This window comes from Perca fluviatilis, chromosome 22 (genome assembly GCF_010015445.1).
Source record: "Perca fluviatilis chromosome 22, GENO_Pfluv_1.0, whole genome shotgun sequence".
In the NCBI taxonomy this organism is placed as follows: Eukaryota; Metazoa; Chordata; class Actinopteri; order Perciformes; family Percidae; genus Perca; species Perca fluviatilis.
In genome coordinates this window covers 23,382,521-23,407,839 of record NC_053133.1, presented here as the reverse complement: position 1 = coordinate 23,407,839, position 25,319 = coordinate 23,382,521, and the positions used below count along the sequence as shown (strand labels likewise).

The window sequence follows — 25,319 nt, the reverse complement described above, 5'->3', positions numbered from 1 at the left end:
GGGTAATGAAAAGTGGGACATGGCAGGATGAGGCCAGGGAGACGAATGCATTCACTATCCTTGACAAGCCCAGGTCTGAACCTCTGATCCAGTTTTTTACCGTTTGGACACACTGTCTTGCAGTTTCCTGGCTGCCAGAGGCCCTGCGAGCACACACTCTCCAGATACGGAGTGCGATCTGATAGGCAGGGACAAGGAAACACAAACACCACAGGCACCATGGACAGGTTTGGCAAAAGAGGTAGAGAGAGAGAGAGAGAGAGAGCACAAACAACATCACAGTTGTGCAACATGCAAGGTGTGCTAAAATGCCTGACCTCCTGTCAAGAAAAAGTGCCAGGCTTCGTCAGCGGAACAAACCGGACTTGACAGGGGTCAGACAGCCTAGCGGTAGCAGACAGAACCAGGCAGGTCCGACGTGACACGTTCCCTCTTCGTTGCGTACGTTGTCGACCTCTATTCCACTCCCCCGTTCTCACACCTACTGCTGTCTTCCCGAGTTGTTCCCTTTGTGTGTTTTCATTTATTTATTTATTTATTTATTTGATCTATTATCTCTCATTGCTAATCTGCTGTTTCTCTGGAGTGATGCTGCCTGCACTCAGAGATAACAACATTACAATATCCCACAGTGCAGGTAGACAGAAAAACGCTTTGCAGTGTTTCAGGGAATGATGTACTTGGATGCGGTTAGGCTCTGTCCGCTTTTACGGAAAGCGGTGTAAAATGGTGAGAGCTTTGATAAGACAACTCTTTGATACGTTGCAGATTCTCATCACATTCAGAGAGGCACATTTGTAGAGGATTCCATATCAAACATAACGAGATATCAGACATTGAAAAGTTTTATCTTTCTCATACTTGGACCTCCAGACTTGTAATGTAGCTCAGAGGATTGGCTGATTGATGTGAGGTTATACTGGGTGGAACCCCTTTTTTTTTTTTTTGCTTTGGTCAGAACACTATCTAACTTTTATAGATCAAGGAAAAAGCACTTGCTGCACTACTTCAGGCCTCCCCATGCAAATTTGGACGACTCTTTTAATCTAAGACTACATACCCTCTCAAAAGCTCAACGGCTGTTTTGAAGATTTCTTTTTGATTTCTTTTTGATTTTTCCCCTCCCTCTAGACAACACAGCTGGAATTGTGACAAAGCGGAGTGGCTTTAGACGGCGTTTGCACGAGATCTATTTCCTTCCTGTGGTGATTGACGATAATGGCTACCCTCCTAAGAGCAGCACCGGCACCCTGACCATCCGCGTATGTGGCTGCGAAGCAGACGGTTCCCTGCTAACTTGCAGCGCTGAGGCCATCTTTCTTCCCGTGGGTCTCAGCACTGGAGCTCTGATCGCCATCCTTCTGTGTATCATCATCCTGTTAGGTGAGACCTGTTGTCTTATGGCTTGTAAAAATTCTCCATTGTAGCATTGCATCCTTGATAATCATACAGGAAACAGGGAGTTGTTATATATATTGCCTTAGTGCTACAGCCCTGATCTTAAACACTTAAAATGTGCACACTTTGGCAGCTCCAACTGGGTGAGAGATTATAATGTATCTTTTATCTTCCAGAAATTAGGATTACATTTTATCTCAGTGAGCTGTGTGCTTTTCTGAATTATCATTAGAGAAGAATATGACACTTGTTTAACCTTTGCTCGTGATATGGTCTTTCTTTAAAGTTAACGAGAACATGTACATTATGAGCAATAACTTCAATAACCTTCTGAAATGAAATGTTTATACTACTACTTTGTCCAAACCAGCATGTGTGCTTCGTCTCAACTTCTTCATAATTTCGATTGACAGTTTGGTTTAGATTTGAAATCTCTCCCTGGTGCAGTTTTTAGGTATTGATTGGCTTGTGATGTCAAAGTTCAAGCTTATTGTAAGACACTGAGCCAGTGCTGTGATCAAGCCAACCTAAACCGAGAGCAAGTCATCGCCAAGACCAGAGTGTATCGGGACCGAGACAAGATCAAGACTTTGCGGGGTTGAGACTGAGTCAATACCAAGACCAAGGCAGGGCGAGACCGAGTCAAGACCAACCCAGACCAGTGCGCGTCCCACACTGCATGACATGATAACGTGGAAAATGCTAATCCTAGGCACTCCTCATATTGATCTGAAAGATTTACATTTCCATAAAATAAAACACCCACAGAAAAACCATTAAGATTGTTCTTCATTCACCTCTTTTATTGCCACACGTGTATCATGAGAAATGCCTTGATAAAATAATCAAAAGGCAGTTGTAGTCCAGAGTCCTCTTTATATGAGACGAGACAAGACAGACTAAAAATGCAGTCGATTCCAAGTCAAGACCTTCAAAAAGTGGTCTTGAGAACAGTCTCGAGTACTACAACACTGCACTAAGCTGAACACCTGAAATACAAATCTAAACGGCTAGATCTACTGTATTTCAATTTCATGCTATTTTTGACAACACCTGAATCCAAACTGGCTGAGCTGACCGTGACACTTGGTCTGGCATCTCTCCAGGAATGTCCGCAGTTAATTATAGAACGCATATGAATTTGGTCATTCAATGAGACGTTCAAGAGTAGAGGGAGGGACTCTTGGCTCTATAAACTAAATCCAATCTTGCTGCCCTGTGGCTGCTTCGCAGGCTACAGCTTTTACATTCCACACAAGGTCATGGTTGTAAAACTCCTCCTTAATTCTCTGCTATTAATGTCCAAACTCATCTACATAGCAGGGAGGATGTAAATGTAGGTTTATGGGATCATTTTCTGAATTATGAATATGGGGATGGTCGGTTGTTAAAGATGTTCGTATTTTACAGTGGAAGTCAAAGGTGGCCATGACCTCTGAATTGAGCTGTATTTACATTTCTCTTTCTCTCTCTAACATGTAGTTCAGCACTGTTATATTCCAGCTATGCTTCATCATAAATCCTTTTTCATTACCTTCATGAATGTATTCATGTAAAAAAAAAAAAAAAAAAAATCAGCTTGGATTTCATTGTTTTACATGTGAGGGAACATGAAAGCACACAGTCCACTGTAGTGGTGTGCTGTAGTGTTGGTGTGTTCACTGCATGTGAGAGGAATGTCTTCAAAGCTCCAAGTCGACTCGCCCCCAAGGCTGAGGCTAACGCCAAACTCTCATGCTGTCCCTGAGAAGGAAAGTGGCAGAGAAAATCAGAACTCACACCGAGAACATTTCCATAGAGCCACTTAGTTCCTCTGCCGGATTTGAGTCAGGATGACCCAGTTGTCGTGTGCGAAGGAATGATGAGGTAAATTAAACCGACCGGTGCAGAGACTTTCATCTGCATTGCTGTCTCTTACAAACTGATGTGGATTGACTGCACCCAGCGACAAGCTGCGCTCAGCCACTGTGTCCTACAATAGCCGACTGTTGTTGAAGTCTACGTAGGTGCCACTGGGGGGAGCTGGCACACTGTACACAGGTAGATGAAATCGTTTGGGAGTTAAGGGAGGCTGAAAGGAAACGTGATACAGCAAGGATGAAAGGAAGAGACCTACTTAAGTATACTTTCATGTATTTATTGGACTCTTTCACCTGAATGACTCCAGTTTTGTACTAGCCATTGCTCTTCTGCCTAGATGCAACTGTATATTAAAAACCCAGAGGAAAAACACATTTTACTGCATATTTCACAGAGGAGACAGAGAGAGAGGGAGACAGATTGCACTGCAAGAGGAAAGAAAGAGAAGTAAATTACTTATTATATTCATTATATATATATTATTATTATATATTATGTTTTGAAAATCACACTGTGGCACTACAGTGTGTAACGTGCAGAACCGCAAGCAACGTCTGAAGGGTTGCATGATAAAACAGTAAACGGTGTGCTTTGGGTCTATTCTCAGTGGTATTTTTTTCAAACAGTGCTTATAGTTCATGTGCTATCTATTCTAAGTATGTAATGCTGCCAGCCCACATTATTTGCTCCGAGCCAACAAAAGCAATTCAGTTCCCTGAAGGCATTGATTCGCAGGTTAAACTGGGCCAAATGTGGATGAAAACTGTGTTTTAGATGTCAAGGTAACTTATGATAGTTTCAATGGATTTAACTTTCTTTATCTCAGTGTCAAGCAGGATTTCACTACATCATTGCAATTCTGCTAATACATACTGTTGGTTACATGTAAACCAGCTACGATGGAGTATTTTTGAGGCTGTGTCAACATCAGTATTCTAACTTACATTGACACAACGTACGACTGAGGCTGCATCTTTAAGACCGGCTGGTGGTGCTAGTTGAAATGCCAGTACCAAAGTCATTAAAACTCATCCTGAGGGGGGACATGAATATCTGTATCAAATTCCATGGCATTCCATCCTAAAATTGGCTGACTACAGACCAAAAACGCTGGACCTAAGGGGTGGACCGACCAACCGATCGACCGTCATTGCCATACCTATAGCCATGATGCTAACATAGCAACAACAACAACAAAAAAAATCACGTCTTGGCATCTCGAAATTCTCTCTTTTCCTGACAGAAAATGTTTAAGGCTGAGTAATGTGGGTGTGTGGACAGTAGTCTAACATGTAATTCTGCATTCAATTTGTTCCCCCAGTAATCGTGGTCCTCTATGTGGGCTTGAGACGGCAAAAGAAAAAGGAAACTCTCATGTCGTCCAAGGAGGACATCCGGGATAATGTGATCCACTATGACGACGAAGGAGGGGGAGAGGAGGACACGCACGCATTTGACATGGGGACGCTTCGCAATCCTAAGGTTGTCAAAGAGAACCTGTTCCGCAGGGACATCAAACCTGAGATGAAGAGAGGTCCCAGGCCGCCCGTCTCTCAGGACAGCGCCGACATCCGAGATTTCATCAACCAGCGTCTGAAAGAGCACGACGTGGACAACTCGGCACCGCCCTATGACTCCCTGGCCACGTACGCTTACGAGGGCGACGGCTCTGTGGCCGAGTCGCTAAGCTCCATCGAGTCCCTCGCCGTAGACCTCGAGGAGGACTATGATTACCTCAATGACTGGGGCCCCCGCTTTAAGACACTAGCAGGGATATTTGGGGAACAGTCAGAAACTCAGTCGGACTCAACCACCACGGAGAACACACATTGATGTTTTTCACAGACTCGAAAAGCAAATACGTAACAATGTTCTTTTGGTTGGCGACACACACACACACACACACACACACACACACACACACACACACACACGTTTTACCATTGTTTTCCTCCCATGTTATCTGTTTTCATCTTTTTTCCAGCTCACCGTTTTCTATTTTATGTGGTACTTTACTACCCTGGAAATCCAGAGTTCTTGCGAGAGCACAATTTGAATTTGCTCAGCGAGTCACTCTGGCATTGAGTAATGATGCTCATTAACTATGCCCTTGTAGCCGAGCTGCACCAATCACATCGGCGTATCTGATATAGGCGGGCCACAGTTTAATCTACCAGTTAGCTCCGCTGGTAGCTAAGCGTACGGGGCTCTGGATTCGTCACCCCGTGTTTTTTTTGTGATTGGTCGTAGTGTTATCCAATAGCGTGCAGTGAGATTTTCAAATGCATGCTTGGTGCGGCCCCTCGAGTTGGGCCATTTTCATTACTCAATGCCAGACCCTTAATCTTTCGGATTTGGGTCTGGATTTTCAGGCTAGTGCTTTACCATGCTCAGTCCCAAAATTGTAAAAAAAAAAAGAAGAAAATGGAACATAAGGAAACATGATTAGATGAGCCAAGCAGCCATTCAATTACCTTTCAATTGAATGTTCTTGTCTTACGTTTTGTTTCCTCTTGGGGAATACGCATATATATGGAAATGTTGTCATTTCCTAGAACATCCTTAAAAGTGCCTCAATATAATTGTTCTTTCACTTGCTATTTCATGCCACATATCCAGTGTTGATCCTTACAACCCCACAGGTTAAGCTTATTCAGTCAGCATACTGTGCTCTGACTGGCTGAGGCATCTACCAAGACCAATGTCAAGTCTGTGGGGACAATGAAGTGGCCCGAGTTTGGCCAAAGATGTTGTGAATGTTATTTATTCTTCTATTTATTTATTGGCTGATTGAGTTTGATTTGATTATTGTGTATTTATCTATTTATCTCTCAGTCATCAATCTGTATTTTTTATTTTGGAGACACACAAGGGATTTTTGTAATTAAAAGGCCCACATGAAAATGTATGTTTCTGTTAGGTGGGTCCTGTGAATAGACTTGTACTAGAGTTGTAAAAAAATTTATTAGGGCTAAATACTGCAGTTCAGTCATGTAATAAACACCTTTTTCTTAAATAAACCACACTTGGAGAAGTTCCCTTCTGTGTTCACTTATTTGGCTCACATTACGTATGATCTAATATTTAAAGTTAATCCACCACTGCATTAAAAAAATACTGTACTGAGGCTGTCTGCAAGTAGTATGAATAGGGCAAAGCACTCTAGAGCTGATCGGTACATAAAGTGGAATTGTAGAAACGTAAAACAATATTTCTGGAGAGAGCTGTTGCATTGATGTGTCTGCTTAAAGCAGGAAACACAACATTTGGGTTCGGGACAACATGTAATCTCAATACAGATCAGAAATGTTGGTCTGTTGGCCTACCACCTTGGTCAACAGTAAATTATCTCAACAAATATAGACTGCCACACAAATAACCAAACGGCCCTAGAGGATGAATCCTAATTACTTTGGTGATCTCATGACTCTTGATGTAGCACCAGCAGCTGGTCAAATGTATTAATTATGAAGTTACATTTCTTAACATCTACCAGATGAATTGGCAAAACATTTGGTCCAGACATTCATGGCTCCTAGAAAATGTACCTAAATGAATTTAGTGGTCACTGACATTTCCTTTAGAGCCACCATTGGACAATTCTGTCCAACTATGACAACTTTTGAATGGGTTGTGAGAAACTTTGGTACAGATACTCATGTTATCCACTGAATGAATTGCTGAATGTCTGTGATGCCCTCACATTTAATCCAGCCCCATAATCAGGTCAAACCTTCAATTTCCAATGTCCAAAGGTTTTTATATCCCATTAGCCTTTACCGTGTTAGCATGCTAAACTACAATGGTGACCATGGTAAACATTACCTGCATGTCATTTTACTGTAAAAGAAAAGTAATCTTCAGTCCCATCCATCCATCCATCCATCCATCCATCTTCGTCCGCTTATCCGGTGTCGGGTCGCGGGGGGAGCAGCTCCAGCAGGGGACCCCAAAATCTTCCCAAATCTTCAGTCCCTATCTTTCATATTCTCCATCAAATGACATATAATCAAATAATGTGAATTGCACTGCATGCATTGCATGTGAACTTTTGTCCTAAATCTCGCTAACAAGACAGCACAACCTTTATGGAAGAGATAAATGAATTTGGGCTACTTTACAGTTGATTGTTTTTCTTCGGACCAATCAAAAAATAAAGGCTTTTAAATGAAGTGTTTCCGGATTCGGCTAAACATACCCATGCTGATAAAAAAGGCAATCAAGGTGCAAGAATTACAAGTAACACATAGGCTTCAGTAAGGTATCAAAATTACCCTATTTCCCAGTCATTGAATGGAGTAGCTCAGACCTTTTTTTGCCAAGGTCTGGTGACGACATAATGGAAGTCGGGATGAAAGCCAAAGCAGTCAGTGACATACAATGCTGAAGCTCTACCGATGGATGTGAAGCGATTCCGCTTTCTTCAGTAAATGTGTGCTGAAGTGTTTGAATGGACATTAAGTAATCTATGACCCTTGCAGGCAGAAGGAATTGCAACAAGAGTGACCTAACGGAACTTCCTACAGCCGTACAATCCCTTATTGTATTGGTTACGGTGGTCTGTTACTGCCACCAACAATGTAGTCACATTTTCAAAAGAAAGATGAGTGAGTTAGCTCATAAGAGAAGACATATATCAGCATGAAACAAACTTGAGAAATAATGGAAACTGTCCTCACCAAAATAAAAATATTATATATATATATACAAAAATAATGAGCAATAACATGCAACCAATTAGGACACAGACATAAAATGAGTAGCATATTTTTGTATAAGTGTTGCAGGGGTGTAGAAGATTAATTGAAAGAGGTTTGGAGCGCGCCGCCTGTCAAGCAGACAGCAGCTTCACGTGCCCCCGGTGACAAAAAGCGGAGCGCACAGAGCCAAAGTCTGTCCTGCCGCGCGTGCTCTATTCTTCTTTTACAATCCTCTTGTCATAATGTTTTTCTGCCACAAACGCAAACGTTGCCTCATTGCATATATTGCCGCTGCTTGCTGGTCTGGTGTGCAGGATTTGGTGATCACCGGGGCGGACGGATCATGCCGTGGGCTGCCCACTGGATCACGGCTGTGCTCCTGTATCGGGCGGTGGCACACAACTTGCATCTTACTTTGGATCATCTTTTACTATTTCAAATTACACCCACACTTTAGACACCAGACATTTTCAGTTAAAGGTTTAAATCCCTGCTGCCAAGATGCTCCTCCATCGGTCACAGTTCATGGAAAGTGAAACTTAAATCTGCAATGGGGCGGTCTTTTTAAAGAGCAATTTATTCACTCACTTTAAAAAGACATATTTGAATACGCTTCTTTCTTTGCACATTTTTATTTACAGCAATATATGTTGATAGGCCTATTTGTATCATAATATGCTGTAGGTCAGCTTTTTGGGAGAAAACAGGTAGTTATATGTAAAATCCGGCATTGAGCACCCAAAATGGCGTGATCCTCATTTTTGTAACGCCTCTGCGAAGATTTAGCGCTGACATTGGCAGTCCAATCAGGCTCTTTCGATCAAAGCATTGAATATTCGACAATTCGGGGTTACCCCTATTTGTGATCACTAAACACCGTATTTCCCCTGCTGTTTCCCTGGCATGGTGTTTCCCAAACACAGCATTTCTGCGCTTATGACTCACCATGTAGCACTAGTCAGCGTAGACAGACCAAACACAGACATCAGCGGAAGGAGGGAGAAGAGGTGGGTGTGGGAGTGAGTGGGCTGCCATCCTATGCATAAACATGAGACAACTGGAACGATCTATGCAATAGCTCAGGGGAGAGCTACTATTACCACAAGCCAAAGCAAAAAGAAGTGATGGCATTGATTCTGTTTATGTTGGATCGGGTTCAACCCTCTGGGCCCCAGTGAACAGCACTGTCCAGTCTCATTGTCCAATTTCCTCCCTAGCCTTTTACTGCCAGTACACCAAGAGTTTGAGTGACTCCATTCAATCAAAATGTCCTCTTCCCTACATGCCATTCATTTTCTATAACCGTACACAACAGCACAGTTGATTTGCAACAGGAAAGATGTGGCAACATCTGACTTAACGTAGGGAAACATCCCAACTTACAGATCGTTCAAATTATGGGAGCATTGTTTTCGTTGTGAACCAAAGTGTTTACAGCATTTCAATGTCTTAGTCATGCAAGTATGTGCAAGTAAAGCTGTCATGATTCAACAAAGAAGACTTGTCACAGCACCTATTGAATAAACTCTTCTATTGTTGTGGGCACTGAACAATTTGCTTAGACTGAAATAAATGAATACACAGCACCACAAAGACCACTCTCTGTTATTGCATCTCAGTTTGCTTCAGATTATGAAATGAACCCCTGTATTGCAGACGTATGCGGTTAGGGACTGTAGATCTGATACATATGGGTTCTTCAATTAAAACCAGTCACTTTGTGACTGAATTATTCTGCATCTAAGGGTATTTTCATTGAGTGTTTATGCATATGGAAATAAAGCAATCACTACCGCTGCCGGGTGCTCTCTAAGCTGACAGGTTTGCTTTACGGGAATGCGCTGATCTTGTTGTGCATACATTTGCGGCCACTAACCTTTGCTAACCCTTATAATTATGCAGCAGGAGCGGCGGCGACTAACCTCGAGAGACCGGCATGTAAGTAAACACAGCAATCATTATTACACCTTAAGAACATGTTTACTGAGTGTTCAACTATAATTAAGACATTAACTGACGGAGAAACAACAATTGATCGCATGGGCAATTTACATAAATTGACACTTTATGAGTTGCACCTAGGTGGTGTAAATCCAATGCAATTCAATGGGAGGAAAAATCCTGCAAAGGGTTAGACCTTTATTAAGCCTAAATGCTGAGTATTGGATTGTACTGGTGTCAAACCCCATTTAAGTGAGGAGGGGTGGGACCGCCAATACCACTGCAATGTCAAGCTACATGTACAGCTCATTCACTTGGAAATCACTTAAAGTCTCATCTCCCACACACAGCCCTATCTCTGGTGTTACACTGGAGACATGAGTTGAAAAGAACAGGGTGAAAGCGTTGCATTTTCCCTTTAAAAAAAGGTATTACAGAAAAATGAAGCTGCAAAGTAATGTTTTAAATCCGTCCACAAGGTTTCGGAAGCATGTGTGAAAATTTCTAAATTCTAATCCTAATCTCGTGTAGGGTCTTTATTTTCTAATTTATCGCTGTTCTCCAGTAGCTCTAGGATTCCTAAGAAATTAAAAATATTACAGTATTGCAATCAATTTTTTCTACTCCGCAGAATTGGCAGAGCTGGTGGGGAACAAATACACTTCAGAACACCGAGCAACTCAACACTTACTGTAGCTCTTCTCATGGGAGAACAGTGATAGTTTAATTTTGGAATTGTCAAATAATCCACTTGCTAGATTGCATAGTTTTATGCTATTTTGTGGGGGGTTTTAGTTCCTGGGAACTGCTGAGGTGCTCTTGAGCAAGGTTCCAAACCCACAACAGCTCGAGGCGCCTTTAATGGGCAACCCCCCCTCATCCTGACATATCTCCATTAGTGCCTTTTTGTGCATGTGTGTACATTTTGGGCCTGTGTGTAATGTGTAATATATATGAACAGAGTATAAAAATTTTATTTCCCCCCAGGGGATCAATAAAGTATCTCTTCTTCTTCTTCTTCTTCTTCTTAAGTTAGTAGTATAGCACAACAGTTCTTAAATTTAGTACGGCCAGTTGCTTAGTTAAAATGAAAAGCACATCATATCATGTATGATAGTCTAAAACTGCTAAAAGGTAAAAGGAACATTTACTGAGACAAAGAGGAGCCATGGAGTACAGAAAAAAAAGCAAGGCAAGTTTATTTGTATTGAACCTTTCAAATACAGAGGCAAGACTTAGTACTTTATATCAGGATGAAAGAAATGCAGATGAAAACATGGTGACGATAAAAATGAAACAAAACAGTATTCAATAAAATAGAACTCTCACATCCTCCGTCCCAAAAAAAAAGTAACACATGAAAAAAGTGCTTTTTTTAGTGACATTTCGTAGTTCAGCAAGCAACATATACAGTACAGTAAGTTCTACGTCGATTTTTGATCTTCACCTCCATCCTCACTGACTTCACTGGATATTACTGCTCCGGGTGATCAATAGCAAGAGAGGAAAGAGATGCATTAAACATTAAAGGCCACAATATCCCAGCATGCATTTTGTACTCCGGCCCACACTCATCTTCTCTGGCTTTAATATGGCAATGACACCATGGAGTAGTCAATGTATTGAAGTGGGTATACTGTACTGTATATAAATATATTGGCCTATATATATGGGCCAGAATCTGTTATTTTGAGCGACCAAGATTTCATTTCCTGCATTCAGATAACTTTTATTCACCGATTTACGGTGGAAATACCTTTATTTAGCCTATGCGAAGAAGAAAAACACAGATGACAATTCAAAATAAATCAAAAATATAATGGAAAGTAGGTTGTTTTAAAGAGGGTATATGGAAATCCTGGAGCTTTCTTAGTGGGTATACTGCATATACCTGCGTATCACGTAGACTACACCACTGAATGACACACAATATAAAACTGAAAAAAGATGATTGCATTTTTTTCTACGGCAGGTTAATGTGCCTCTTGCCTCACCTTACAAACTGTTCTTTCACCTTTCCACTCATGCTTGGCTGAGTAAAAATACAAGTATGACATCAGCATCATTACCTCACACTTAAAGAGCAGAAAAGATTTTCTTAAGCCCTCTTCAAAAGTCATAATGACACGGCCAGTAATTGTGAAGTGTTTGATAGGAGGCCACTAAATCTTACAAAGGAATAATAGCATAGGGAAATGGATGCCAATTTGCAGGTTATTCTTTTTATTTATACAGGAATCAAGAAGTTCTTGTCATATTGCTAAAAACAGTACATCACACTAGTGTTGCAGTTGTTCTTTTCTCCGTTTTATACAGAAAAAAGACATTCTCACAAGGTTTGTTTTTTTATGGTCGACAAACAGCGCCGAAGAAGATACTTTGATGCTTTATTATGTTCTTTATGTTCTGAAGCAGGAAATGTAATTGTGACACCAGAAATCTTTTAGACTCCATTGTCTTTACCAGTTCATTAACTTAAGAGAAAACCGCTTCTCTGTTCAACGCTGACTGAGTTAAGGGCTGTATGCTCGCTGCTCTGTTCAGTCTAAACATGTAGAGTACACATGGCTTGAACTCATTCCTCTTATCCATCCAATCGGCTGCTTGTGTGCTTTACTAACACTAATAGACACAGACCATTTCCTACAAAGTTACTGTCCTAGAGAACGTGTGTGTGTGTGTGTGTGTGTGTGTGTGTGTGTGTGTGTGCTCTCTATCTTTAAAGCCAGTACATAACAGGTTGAGCTGCCTGGTGAGAGAGAAACATGCATGCTGGTGCTATTACAAAGCCAACTACTACCAAGGAATAGCAGAGTGATGGGGGGGAGGGGAAGGTGGGGGGGTTCTAAAGGAAGAGTTGCTCTGTTTGCAGTCATCTTCCTCTTAGGCTTCTTTCAGTATATTTATGAATTTATGAATACATTTGTATTTTTTCTTTTGCCAGAGGGAGCATCACACAGCTGGTTGCCTCTGTAATACCCTGGAATATAGGATTAAGTTCAGGATGTACACACTCATCATGCTTGAAGCAGTTTATTTCAACTTTTTGACTAGTCTGTTCTATTCTATTTTAACTCCAAAGAACCACACCAAGATGATTTAAAACGCAGTTCTCAGGTCTCCTCCAACTACGGTGGTGCTATTGGTATTTGAGTGCAAATCATCCAAGCAAACCCCAAATGCAATGTTTTATGGCAATAAAAAAAGGTGGATGTTAGTATCCAGTAAGCAGCACTTACTCATACTTGGGATAATAAACTGAAGGCAAACCACAGCTCTAACTGTCGTGAACGTCCAGTAGTTTTATTATCTGTCAGGGTTTTGTGTGTGAATTCACCTTGTTAACGTAGCACCCGATTTGGATCTGGATCTGCTGACAGTGAGAGCTTTAAGAGTATTGGATTTAGCAGAGCATCCCTGCCTGAAGCTTTCTTCTATGCTCGACTGGTACAGTAAATGAGTTAGCGTGGAAGAGCCCGATTCCTTGAAAAGATCTGACCGCAGATGTGTGAAATTGAACAAATTACTGATTAACACTAGACATCTCTCAGGGTGTGACTACCTCTCCTAAGGCTGCACAGTCCCCTAAATCTGTTATTTTTAGACTGTCTAGAACCACTGTTCGCTTTCTGTTTCCTACTGACCGACGGATTATTTTGACCATGGAAATTACTATTCTCTAACCTTAAACAAGTAGCTATTTTAACATGACTTAACAAGCTAGGATATTTCCCTTAGTTAGTAATTTGTTATGCCTAAACCTATAGCACAACCGTAACCACAGCAATGTCAGAGCAGACTTTTTTTTTTTTCTTCTGTTTTGCAACAGTGAGTGCATTTGGAACCTCATTTTCAGAAGTGATGGGTACAATGACGCATTCATTTCTTTTTTTCGCTTTCGTTTTGAAAGACGTTGTCCTGTAGCTTACTAATTTAAATGAATCAAAATGTATACAAAAATTTGATGATGTCCGACCCATTTTATGAAGAAAAAAGCCTCAAGTTTTCAAAAAGCATTAGACATATGACCCACTATGTTCTGCTTCATGTATCCATGTACCATGTTGACAATGTGACAGGACGTGACATCAGACTCAGAGAGAGGAGCTACGAAAGGAAAATAGGCCTGGCCTACCATAGGCTACGTGTTGAAGTTCAGTGGGCAAAGGTGTGGCTATGGCTTTTGCTAATATTTTGATTTAATTCCCAGTACAATTGACCATATCTACACACAACACAACTTCTGCAAGTTCTGCACTACAAATTTCGCCAAGATTAATAAAGCAAAAATGTGTTGCACAGATGAACACTATATCACACCATGAGCTGACTGCTCTCAAATCACAACAATATGCATCCATCCAATCTACTGTATATCAGGCATTCTGACCAAAACTTGAAAGCATGCAATCCCCATCATCATCATCACAAATATTCCCAAATTCAGCAATAGATTCAAACAATAATTAAACAAGATACTGACTACTCCACGATCATCTCCACTATACCAATGCTTGCTGTATGAACGCAAACCGCAACTAAGTAAGTTGGTGGCTAAGGCTAACATTCATTGCAAGAGAAGAGTTAACACAGCCAATCACTTGTGTGCAAATGCACAAGACCTAGCCACAATACCAGCAAACCTTAAGTAATAAACATATCGTGTCTTACCTTTTGTGTCAGGGGTCTGCAGATCCATGCTGTGTACAACAACATCCATCTGTTCTACTGGTTATCACTTTGATATGTTATAGTCCATGGCACTAGCAACTGGTATTGTGCTTTATACTGTATGCAGGCTAAAATTATTTGCTCGTCTATGATACCTCGGCTCATCCCAGACAAAGATATGATCATACGATGCCTCGTTCCCTGTCCATGCCAAGCTGTCAGCTCATTTGAAAAATTAAAAAAAATACACTATGGTGCCGCAGAGTGGACATCTACACTCATGACAATCTTTAAAAAAAAGAAGAAGCGTGAAAGACAGATCGAGAAAGAGAGAATTATACCTCTGCATCATGTCAAAAATAAGTGGACAGGACATCAGAGCTTTTTTTTAAAGCCAAGAAGACATGTACAGTAAGTGCTGGTATTTTATTATTGGCTAAATGAATAACCCAACCTGTCATTCTTTTTGACAGACAAGGTTATGTCATGACATGTTCATGTAGGCGGCCAGCAGCACTACGAACAAAATTTTCCAGTCAGGTGGGCAGGAATAGTTAAGTGAACAGGCAGGCAGGCAGGCATCAGTGACATGATGACATCACCCAATCATGTGCGATTCCCACATGGGGGATTCCAATCAAAGTAACAAGTATCATTTGGCAAACACGTGCCAACCTCCCGTCCACCAACCTAGAACATATCCCAATGTTACAGTTGTTGCAGTGTTGTGAACAGAGAAGCGTGTAGCCAGTGCAGCAGCAGAATGGCTGTGTCTGTGATTGCCCTGTGGGGATAGAGATTTTTGTGGATTTGTTGGCATCTGTTGCTCAAGAATTACTGTATATGTGTTATGAACTTTATTTTTTTTTTTTTAACTAAATTGAGCTCAAGGTTTTCAAAAAAAGTGGTGGGTACAAAATGACTCATGACGAAATCTGATAGGTACGTGTACCTACCATCCCCACCGAAATCGACGCCTATGGATAAATTATGTCATCCTGCCAATAGAAGAAACACTTGTATGTCCCGATCTGGCGGGCAAGTAATATGTTTTGTTGTCATGATAATGGACAATTAATGGCAAACAGGCTACAAATATAAGATTTTGGAAAATGATAATATTTATAAGATGTCAAAAAAGTGGCAAAGACATTTTATAATCTTTTTTTTTTTTTTTCAGAAGCAAGTTATATGACTTCATTCAGGGTGTAATACTGTATATTTTTGATTGTCTAAAAATATTATCCATTACTTATAAATTTTGTACTTCTCGTTCACAACGGGCCTCTCTCTCTCTCTCTCTCTCTCTCTCCTAATAACATCATCAGAATGTGTAGAGATGGTCCTACAGTTCTTTATTGGTCAAACATTTTGCCCTAAACTTTCTTACTTTTTAAAGTAATTTTATTACTTTACATCTTTTTTTGTAACAACCAACAACATAATACACAGTGACACACAAAACATAATAACATACATAAGGGGGAAAGTATACACTTGGATGATATTAAATGTATTTGTGTTGCCTTCCAGCAAAAAGCACAGAAAAGGAAAAGAAAGTATACATCCATATCATATGCATAACCCCACAGTGACATGCATTTATACACCTAAACATACATACACATTCATGTATGCTTGTATGCTCTACTCCAACCGGCATGTTTAACATGCAGCTGGCATGTATGTGTGACTGCTGAATTAAACAAGAGAGAAACAGACTGAGTCTATTTAAGGGCAGGATGCATTTGTTGTAGCAAAATAAAATAACTGATAATTAGCATAGTGATAACCCTTTTAAAAAAAGTTCACACTTGCTGAAGATGTTGCCTACTGTATGATAACACTAATTTGCTGATTTCATGCTACATCCACTGGGGCCACTGAACACATTTCAAAAGCACTAGCCTACGTTCTATTGAAAAAAAAAAAAAAAAAAAAATATCTCAACCATATAATACAGTGTAACGACGTCTGTGATTATCCCTGTGCTACAGAATGGCACCTTGGCCTCCTCTATTCAACTCTGGAATGAAACACAGGCGTTTAGTCTGAAGCTCCGAGCTAATGTATTCTCACAACCCAGTGTGGGAATATAAACAAGCTGGGGTGGATACAGGCGACATAAGCCCTCATGGGTCTATTTTGGGGTTCCATTTGTACTCGGAGGTCGGAATTTCCGAGGTCACAGTCCGAAACATGCTCCCTAAACTCGAATTTCCGAGTTGGGAAGTCGGAAAACCTCGCAGTACCCTGAGCTAAAAATCCAACATGGCTGCCCCATGCATCAACAGTAGTGAAAGCTGTAGTATCATACAGTTTATTGGCAATTCTGTCTTATTTGTGTCTCACTAAATCAGCCGTACACACAGTCCTGTCCAACTTCTATCTCTGGACATGTTGTTACGCTGTTTGTATGCACAAAAAATGCATGCGTAATGTGGTGTTATCAACTGGCATTGCTAACAATGGCTAACCTGGCTAGAGCTAACCGCACAATGAAAAATCCCGACTTGTAAATGGAACGCATTCAACTCATGTGTGACATCATTCCCAGCTCGCTTCCGCGTTTTCACAGATATAAGTAAACACAAATATTAGTGGCGTCCGAAATCACATACTCTGCACTACGTTCTCAATATGTATGCTATCGTTCAGCATACTTTTGTGTAAATAAACAGTATATCTTTGGACGCATTGCGCTGCAATTTTCAATGGCACTTCCTGAGAGCCTCCTTGCCGTTGAAGATCGTAACCTTGGTAACCCCTGCAGACCTCAGCTTTAGTGGCATTGCCAGACAATGCTTAAATTACTGAAAGAAGTGACTAACTAGACCAGCAGTTGTTTAAATATGTAGAAATGTAAATTAGAGCGTTCTTGACGTTACAGTGCTCATTGGTTTCTGTCCGTTTGTTATGAACGTTGTCGTTACTACTGCATTGCATTGTGGGGTACCTATGCTGCCGTAGTGTCCAGAATTGCATACTGAAATATTTTACCGGAGATAGTATGCAATTTGTGGACTGATGGTTTTTATTATTCGCAATTTTATGCTTAATATATGAACTCTTGCAATATCCAAATAGCCGTGGCTGGAACTGGAACAAAACCAATGTACAAACATCCCAATTGCAGATCTCCCCATCCTCTCACAATCAATCAAGAAATCCAACTTCTGCCAACGCATTACCATCTATTCAACTCTGACAGCCTGGTGGAAAACAAACCAAATCACAAAATCGTCCCTAGAATTAAACAAGTTCACCCCACTATGGCACAATCCAGTGTTCATGTTACAGAACAAACCTTTTTACTTCTCCATATGGGCACAAAAAGGAATCACACACCTTCACCACCTATTTGAGAACAACCATTTCATGTCATTTAACACACTCATAGAGAAATATGGGGTTGGGAGAGAACAGTTCCTTCAATATCAACAACTTAGACTTAAAATAAAAGATAAAATCGGAATCACCAATAACACGTTACAACCCTCTCAGCTCACAGAAGAACTTATGAACATTAATAACTTCAAAAAACTAACCTCCCGGCTATATACAATGATTTCCAACCTAAACACAACAATAACACTCCCAACAACCAAGTGGGAAGCTGATCTGGCCTTCTCTTCCACCCCTGATTACTGGGAACAAATCTGTAAGAATACCTTCTCCATGACCGCTAACACAAACCTGCAGCTTATACAATATAAAGTCATTCATAGGACTCACATCACCCAAAGTAAAATGTTCAAAATGGGCCTAGCAAACACAGGTATCTGTTCACAATGCACCTTAGGTAGCACAGGCGATTATCTGCACGCCATGTGGCTCTGTCAACCAGTTCATTCATTCTGGATCACGGTCACCAAGACACTGTCCACCACCCTGAGCTTCAGAATCCCATCATCTCCAACACTCCATCTCCTTGGTGATATCTCCGAAATCCACATCCCGCAAAAATTCAGGAATCCATTGTTCATTTCTCTATCTGTCACTAAGAAAGTAGTCCTCCAAAACTGGAAATCAAAGAATTCTTGCCACATCAATCACTGGACAAATTTAATCTCAGAATACATCTCAATGGAAAAACACAATGCACACAGAAAAAAGCAAATGTCAGCCTTTGAAGATACCTGGTCCCCATTTCTAAATTCAACAAAAATATAACTACAAGCTGTGTATATTACCAGACATATTCCTCCCTCCTCCATTATGTAATACCCCGCCTTCCCTAGTACTTTTACATTATTTATATCATTTAATTATTCTAATTTCCCCTTTTTTTCTTATTATTTCTCCCTTACAGTTGTCATTTTACTCATACACACATACACACACTAGCAACACCATCCACACATGCATAACATGTTTTTCCAACTCCCTTCAAACACGAAAACCGTGATCACCCAAATATGAATCGTAGATCATTCTATCCAATTATTAATAATACATCCTTGTGTTTGTCAACTGTCCTGTCCAGTCTTGTCAGTTCTGTTATTGTCCCGTCTCACTTAATTCTGTTGTTCTGTTTGTCATCTTGTCGCGTTTTATCGTACGTGTTGCTTTAAATCCCCCCTGCCCTTATATGGATCCAGGGTCTCACTAAAACAGGGTGAATGGTCACGGTGGGGCAACCATTAATGCACTGAATGTAATTCTAAATCTGAATGTAACATACTCTATATATAAAAAATATCGCTCTATAATAAAAAAAAAAATAGCAGGGGGCACAATATTTGTTGAAGGCAAAATATGTGTCAAACAGTTCTAAAAAATGGGAAGTGGTGGCCTCAAGGTTAAAGAAGCAAGCTTGTGACCGGGAGGTCGCCGGTGAGCAAAGCCCTTAACCCCAACCGCTCCAGTGGAGCTGCTCAGTGGCCAGCAGATCAGACTGTGGTTGTACTGGGCAGCTTCCAGGCATGAATGTGTAACTGTGTGAATGTGATCAGGGCGTTTCTGCAAAAGAGAGGTTGTCTCTCAGTGAACCTTCCCCTGAATAAATAAGTTAATAAAAAATTAAAATAAAGTCTTGTGGTGCTGCAAAGACAATCCCGGCCTTCTTTAGTATCCTACATACTAAAGAAAAAAAAATCTTTGTTTGGTACATATCCTTGCAAAAAAAAAAATAATGATACAAAAATGATTATTCCCTCCAATAACGTTTTTCATATTGCAATATCAGTCAAAAATAATCGCAATTAGATATTGGACATACTAAAAAATCTCACACTGTTTTAGCTACTAAACAGCATGTTAGTATGGAACTTCGGACGCTGTTATTCTAAATGGCCCCAAGCTGATTTCCTGTTGCAGTGTATGTGAATGACATCAACTGACAGGAAGTTAACAAGGGGCCAGGCAGTTGCCAAGCAGTTCCATTAAGAAAAGGTCTGGTTAACTACCAACAGTATATAGATCAACTTATCTTAACCTCAACCAGCTACATTTAGATGCTTCCTACAAATCAATAATCAAACAGCATCAATAATTAAAAATCCAGAAATATACAGTGTATAACAATACACTCTGAAAAGGGGGCCATACTACATATTTTTACTTTTTATATGTAACTACATATTTCCAATAATATTTTTGTTCTTGAGAAAGTTACAATTTCAATGCAGAACTTTTACTTGTAAGTTAACTGAGTACTTCTACATTGAGGTATTTCGACTTTTTTCTGAAGTAAAATGATCTCAAAACTTCCTCCAGCACTGCTGGTCAGCAAGATGGATTTTATTTATTTTTTAGAACTGCTGTGGTTTCAAAGGATCAAAATGTTACTGAAGCAGTTTTAGATCTCAAAAACTTCTATACCATTCGGTAAAATTGCTGCAGCTGGGTAAAATAAACAGTATACAGCATAACTAACATATATTGTATGTATTCATTTAATTATACATACATATACTGTGTATAGTGCTACAATAAGACATACTGTAACACATCTTTATCTCTCTGTCCTTTGCTATAATACATATTGGTTTATATCATCAGGACAGACCACATCTATATTCTTTTACAAGCAATATTTAGATACATAATGAAATAAAAACTAAGTGATGCCAATTCAACCGGTTGCATTATGTCTCTAATGGCTGCCTTTTGCAGTATCCATACAAAGACAGGCTGCTGTACTTGTCAGTAGAGAATTGACATATGATGTCCATGCTGTTCAGACAATTTGATCATAGTAATTATGTCTTCATCATTCAAACTGGTATGCGATGAATAGATTTATTTTTTCCCCACACTTAGATAATTTAATGTTTTACCTTTTAGCAAATATTATCATTTGGTTTACTGTTTTTAATATGAGGGGACAAGTAAGAATTTAAATATTTAAATGTACCCACAAAATATAGTGATATTGGCTGATGCATGCCATCACATGTATTCCCATTTTTTACTTCTGAGAAGGTAGCAACAGGATTTGTAATTCTGCTCGAGTTCAGTCTCCTTAATCATCACAGAGTCCAGATTTCATCACCTTGAGTCCTTTCGCCATGTTTGGAAGGAGATATGTAGTATTCATGTGAAATGCCAGAATCTGAGATCTGAAAGGTAACTCAAACATTTATTCAGATCCGTCTGCCATACTCCAGGGATGAGCTAGTCTCGAGGGGAGAGTGCTGCCGGTTTTGATCTGCGTGATTCTATCTTAATACAGTGTGGATGTAATATCTATTTGGGCTTCATAGTCGAAGATGGACACCACCACTAAGTCTTAAGATTTGGGCTTTTAGATTCTTGTTGCCTCAGTCTGTGTTCAAAGATTCAACCACACAGTTCTCTTAATCCTGTGCACTGAAAGGGAATATCTTCCAGGGAGGCTACTGCAGCCTATTAATTCATTTAATCTCTCGTGCAGTTTGAGCCATTTGTTGTTGTTTCTTTCATGTTTTGTTCTCTCACCATTACGTTTCATACATTTTTTGTTATCACAATTTAGGTCTTTTGTTAAAAAATTGAGATTAAAGTAAGATAATGAACGAATTTACTTCTTCTCTCTTATTTATCATCTTTATCTTCCATAAATACACACTTAGTGGTCATCCTATTTAATACAGTCTGTGGTCTCATCGCACTTTTGACACCTTTGCAACACTCAAGATTAAAAACTCCTCCAGTGGAAATCCTAGTGGCAAACTGTTAATGGAAAGGCAGTTCACAACCTCTGCCAGGAGAGGTAACTGCTCTTCTGTGTTACTGGCAGCACTGCTCCTCTCATAATTGGCTTCTTGCAGAAACCTTCAGTGTTTTCAGTGTTTTTTTCTTTTCTTAACAAATCAGGCTGATTAGAGGGTAAACACGTTTACAAAAATGGCAAAATTTTTCCGCAGAAAGAAGCCATATACTGCATGTCAAAAGCAACGCAGCATAAACAGCTTGGATACTTGTAACTGTAATTGACCATGATGATAGGTACAGAAACAAATACCGTTATCAGATTTTATATGTCTTTAGTTTAATAACCATTTTGTATTCGTATTTAATTTGGGATGATAGAAAATGAGTTGGGGTGAAGTGCTTGACTTGCTGGAGACTTTACTAAATCTGGTGCAGAAAGTACCAGCAGACAGTGGCACAAGTTCAACTCTAATGACTTTGCCGAAAGCTCCTACAGTGCTGAAATAGAAACTCGGCAAGAGAAAATGAGGAAAGTCATTACCCATGTCAGTTGTATTCACTGATGAAAAGTACACTGTTCTAACTCAACAACTGCCGGGGGTGGAATAGAAGAAAAGAATATACTAACAAGGAAATTGGCCACTGCATTTAGGTGTAAGTGCAGGCATTTACAGTGTAATTCTGAATCTGCATGATGAAACTCCCATTATCACTCCAGGATGAAACTAATTCTTGATGCGTAACCTAGATGGTAATCAAACCCAGCAAACAGGGTTTCATCTGCAAAGTACCTGAGTACTGTTTTTCTGAGTACAGCTGTTTTTTTAGATCAGTCCAAGCAATTTCTTAAGCGATATTCCACCCAAACTCCAAACACACACTTTCTGTTGACTTCTAAATAATTGCTTCTTTAAACAACTAATGGAAATTAACAACGCCCATTATTATTAATAATACTTTTGTTGCCACAGTTCCTCTAATTACCTGTGTCAACACTGTTCCGGTTCATGCCAAGAGTAAGGACACCATTGTCTATTCTAAAAGTGTTAAATTCTTTGTGTCTCAGTTCAGTTACAGTAGTTACAATGGTTATTACATAAACAGTATCTGGTAGTGTAAACGATATCTGCCAATGTTCTGTTAAAATAGTGCAAATGGTAATAGTCAATAAAGTGGCTTAAAGTTATAATGTTATGAACAGTAACCGTCAGTAATTGAAATAACTTGGGTTTGCAATGCAGCATTAAAAACAAAACACTTAATATTAAAGCAGCATGGGTAAATATTGCACATATATCATGCAAACTTGCACTGGGTGTATGTCAAGCTTTAATTTAATTGTATGAAGTCCATGACTTTAATATTTCAGGCAAGAGTTTAACTCCTTTATAGATCTTGCCATACAAAATTACAATTTACTTCTAAATAGTAACAATACACAATACATGTAGTATGCAGTTTAAAAACAAATTTCTAGCAAGTAAAGGACCAAAAATAAATGTCTTAACACTGCCAGGATTTTCTTTTCTCCGTAGTCATTATTCTGACATGATTCTGTTGAGAACAATCATGTTAATGATTGCAGGAGTTTTATCGAAGTTAGATTGTGAAGATGGAAGCGCAATCTAGCCTGTAATTAGCACAGGAGCTTTATTGAAGTTAGAATATAAAGATAGAAAACGCATTTCTGCTTCCACAGTATAATATCAGTAAACAAGCGCAACAGATCTGCTGCTTCTCTTACCCTTTTAATGAAGGGACTCTGGAGGCAATAAGCACTGAACACCTTTCTAATGAGAAGATGAACAACTGGGAGCCTCGAAAGCTAAACTGGATACGAACGAATCAATTTGTTGCGGGTAGTGGTTCATTGGATTCCCCTGAACGTCTACTTCCAAATAGGATCTTCTCTTTTATCTGACCAAGAAAGGTTGGGGAGAGCAGGGTGAGTTTAGTTTGTGGGTTAGATCAGCCAATCCCTGTTTCTAGGCAACATAAAAAAAAAGGATTCTGTGGATCAGTGATGCATAATCTGTAGGGAAAGCGGTAACGAGCGAGGTCAAAACATGTGAACCTGTGATAAATCATGTGATGTTACTGTGGTAGAGTCATGCAGTTGTATTCAAATTGAAAATGATGGGTTTAAAGCTCTATTTAACATTGTATCATGCCGTTTATTTGGTACGATTTGACCTCATAAATTCTGCATGACTGTACAAAGCAGTTTTGTAAAAAGCCTGGTTGTGGCAGGAGCTGAGATGAACGATTTGTGCCTCCCTCAAACCAAACGCATATTGATGAACAGGTTCATGTGATATCGTGCGAAATTACAGCGAGCACCGACCGGTCACGTGACAATTTACGTTTTTGGCGACCGTTACAGTTAAATTTAGCAGACAAAAGGGGTTGTTTTAAGCCCTCAACGATGTCTTCCAGGCAACGCTGCCTGGAAGGCACTTGGATTAGGCAATGGTTAAGGGTTAAGGTTAGGGTTAGGTGCCTTGAAGTCGACGTTGGGGGCTTAAAACACCATCGAGCGATAAAAGGCGACTGTGAGCTGGGTAATGTCACCAGGAGCTAAGGGTTGTGACAGTTAAGTTCAGCCAAAAAAAAAAGAGATGATTTAGGAAAGTTTAGGAATCAAAACAATGACTAGTTAAGATTAGAAAAAAGTTTGTTTTGATCAGTGCCAGGGAAACAACAGATGTCATCAGAGTGACATACTGATTTTAAAAATAACACACACACACACACACACACACACACACACACACACACACACACACACACACACACACACACACACACACACACACACACACCATTTTTAGAAAAGACAAAATATCAATCTCTGTCTTTGGATGCTGGGTGAGCTCTAGTGAAATAACTGAAAAAGACGAATAAAGGTTGAAGTTATGCAACCTGCCTCTATCCTTGAGATGAGGTAGGTTGTGCTGTCTCTTTGCTGAAGATCCCAAGGCACTATTCTCTAAGGAATTCTGACAACTATGGTTGGGGCAAAACAACTGGGAATTGTGTCTTAAAAAGTATCCTCACACGGAAAATACTAAATAGGTTACCGTTTTTGAAATTACTCATATGACTGTTCCAAAAACAATTCATATGAGCATTGTGTATCACCGCTTTTCCTCAAATTGCCAAGGTTTCCTGAGCCAGCTATAAAACCACTTTTGTGAAAGGGTGAATTCACAGATTTTATTCATCATAGTGCGTTTACAGGTCTTGGGGAGTACGTTTGTATTAGGCCTTTTGTGTGTCCAGGGAGCTGTGTGAAGTCTAAGAAAATGCCTCATGTGATGTCACTTGAGTCAGTCTCGGATTTACCTAAAGACTAGCCTGACAAGCCAGACCCACATCAAGATGTTGGGTCTGGGAACTCCCCATTGGCAGGGCTCAATCCGAGGGGCGGGATAAACGGTTGTCTTTCAAATTCCCTCTGCACGCAATAGGATAGCGCTACAACCAGGCAGAGCAACGCTAGTTGATAGATTAAACTTTTGCCGTATCCGGTCGGCAAAACTCTGAACACACGTTTCTTTGTTAAGAATGACTTCAGTGCCGTTCTTTGTTCTTTTCTCAAAGAAAAGCTTA

General features: G+C 40.0%; 1 protein-coding gene across 3 annotated transcripts in view; it reads left to right on the top strand.

Annotated features, from left to right (window-relative positions):
- LOC120552322 (cadherin-12-like) overlaps positions 1-6,297 on the top strand; it is a 117,984-nt gene extending 111,687 nt beyond the window's left edge. For all 3 annotated transcript variants that reach the window (XM_039790260.1, XM_039790262.1, XM_039790261.1), the window contains 2 exons: positions 1,132-1,383; positions 4,580-6,297. In XM_039790260.1, coding sequence (XP_039646194.1) covers positions 1,132-1,383; positions 4,580-5,091 — 764 coding nt within the window. In that variant the 3' untranslated portion in view covers positions 5,092-6,297. The remainder of the gene's footprint in view (positions 1-1,131; positions 1,384-4,579) is intronic.
- The last annotated feature ends 19,022 nt before the right edge of the window (positions 6,298-25,319 follow it).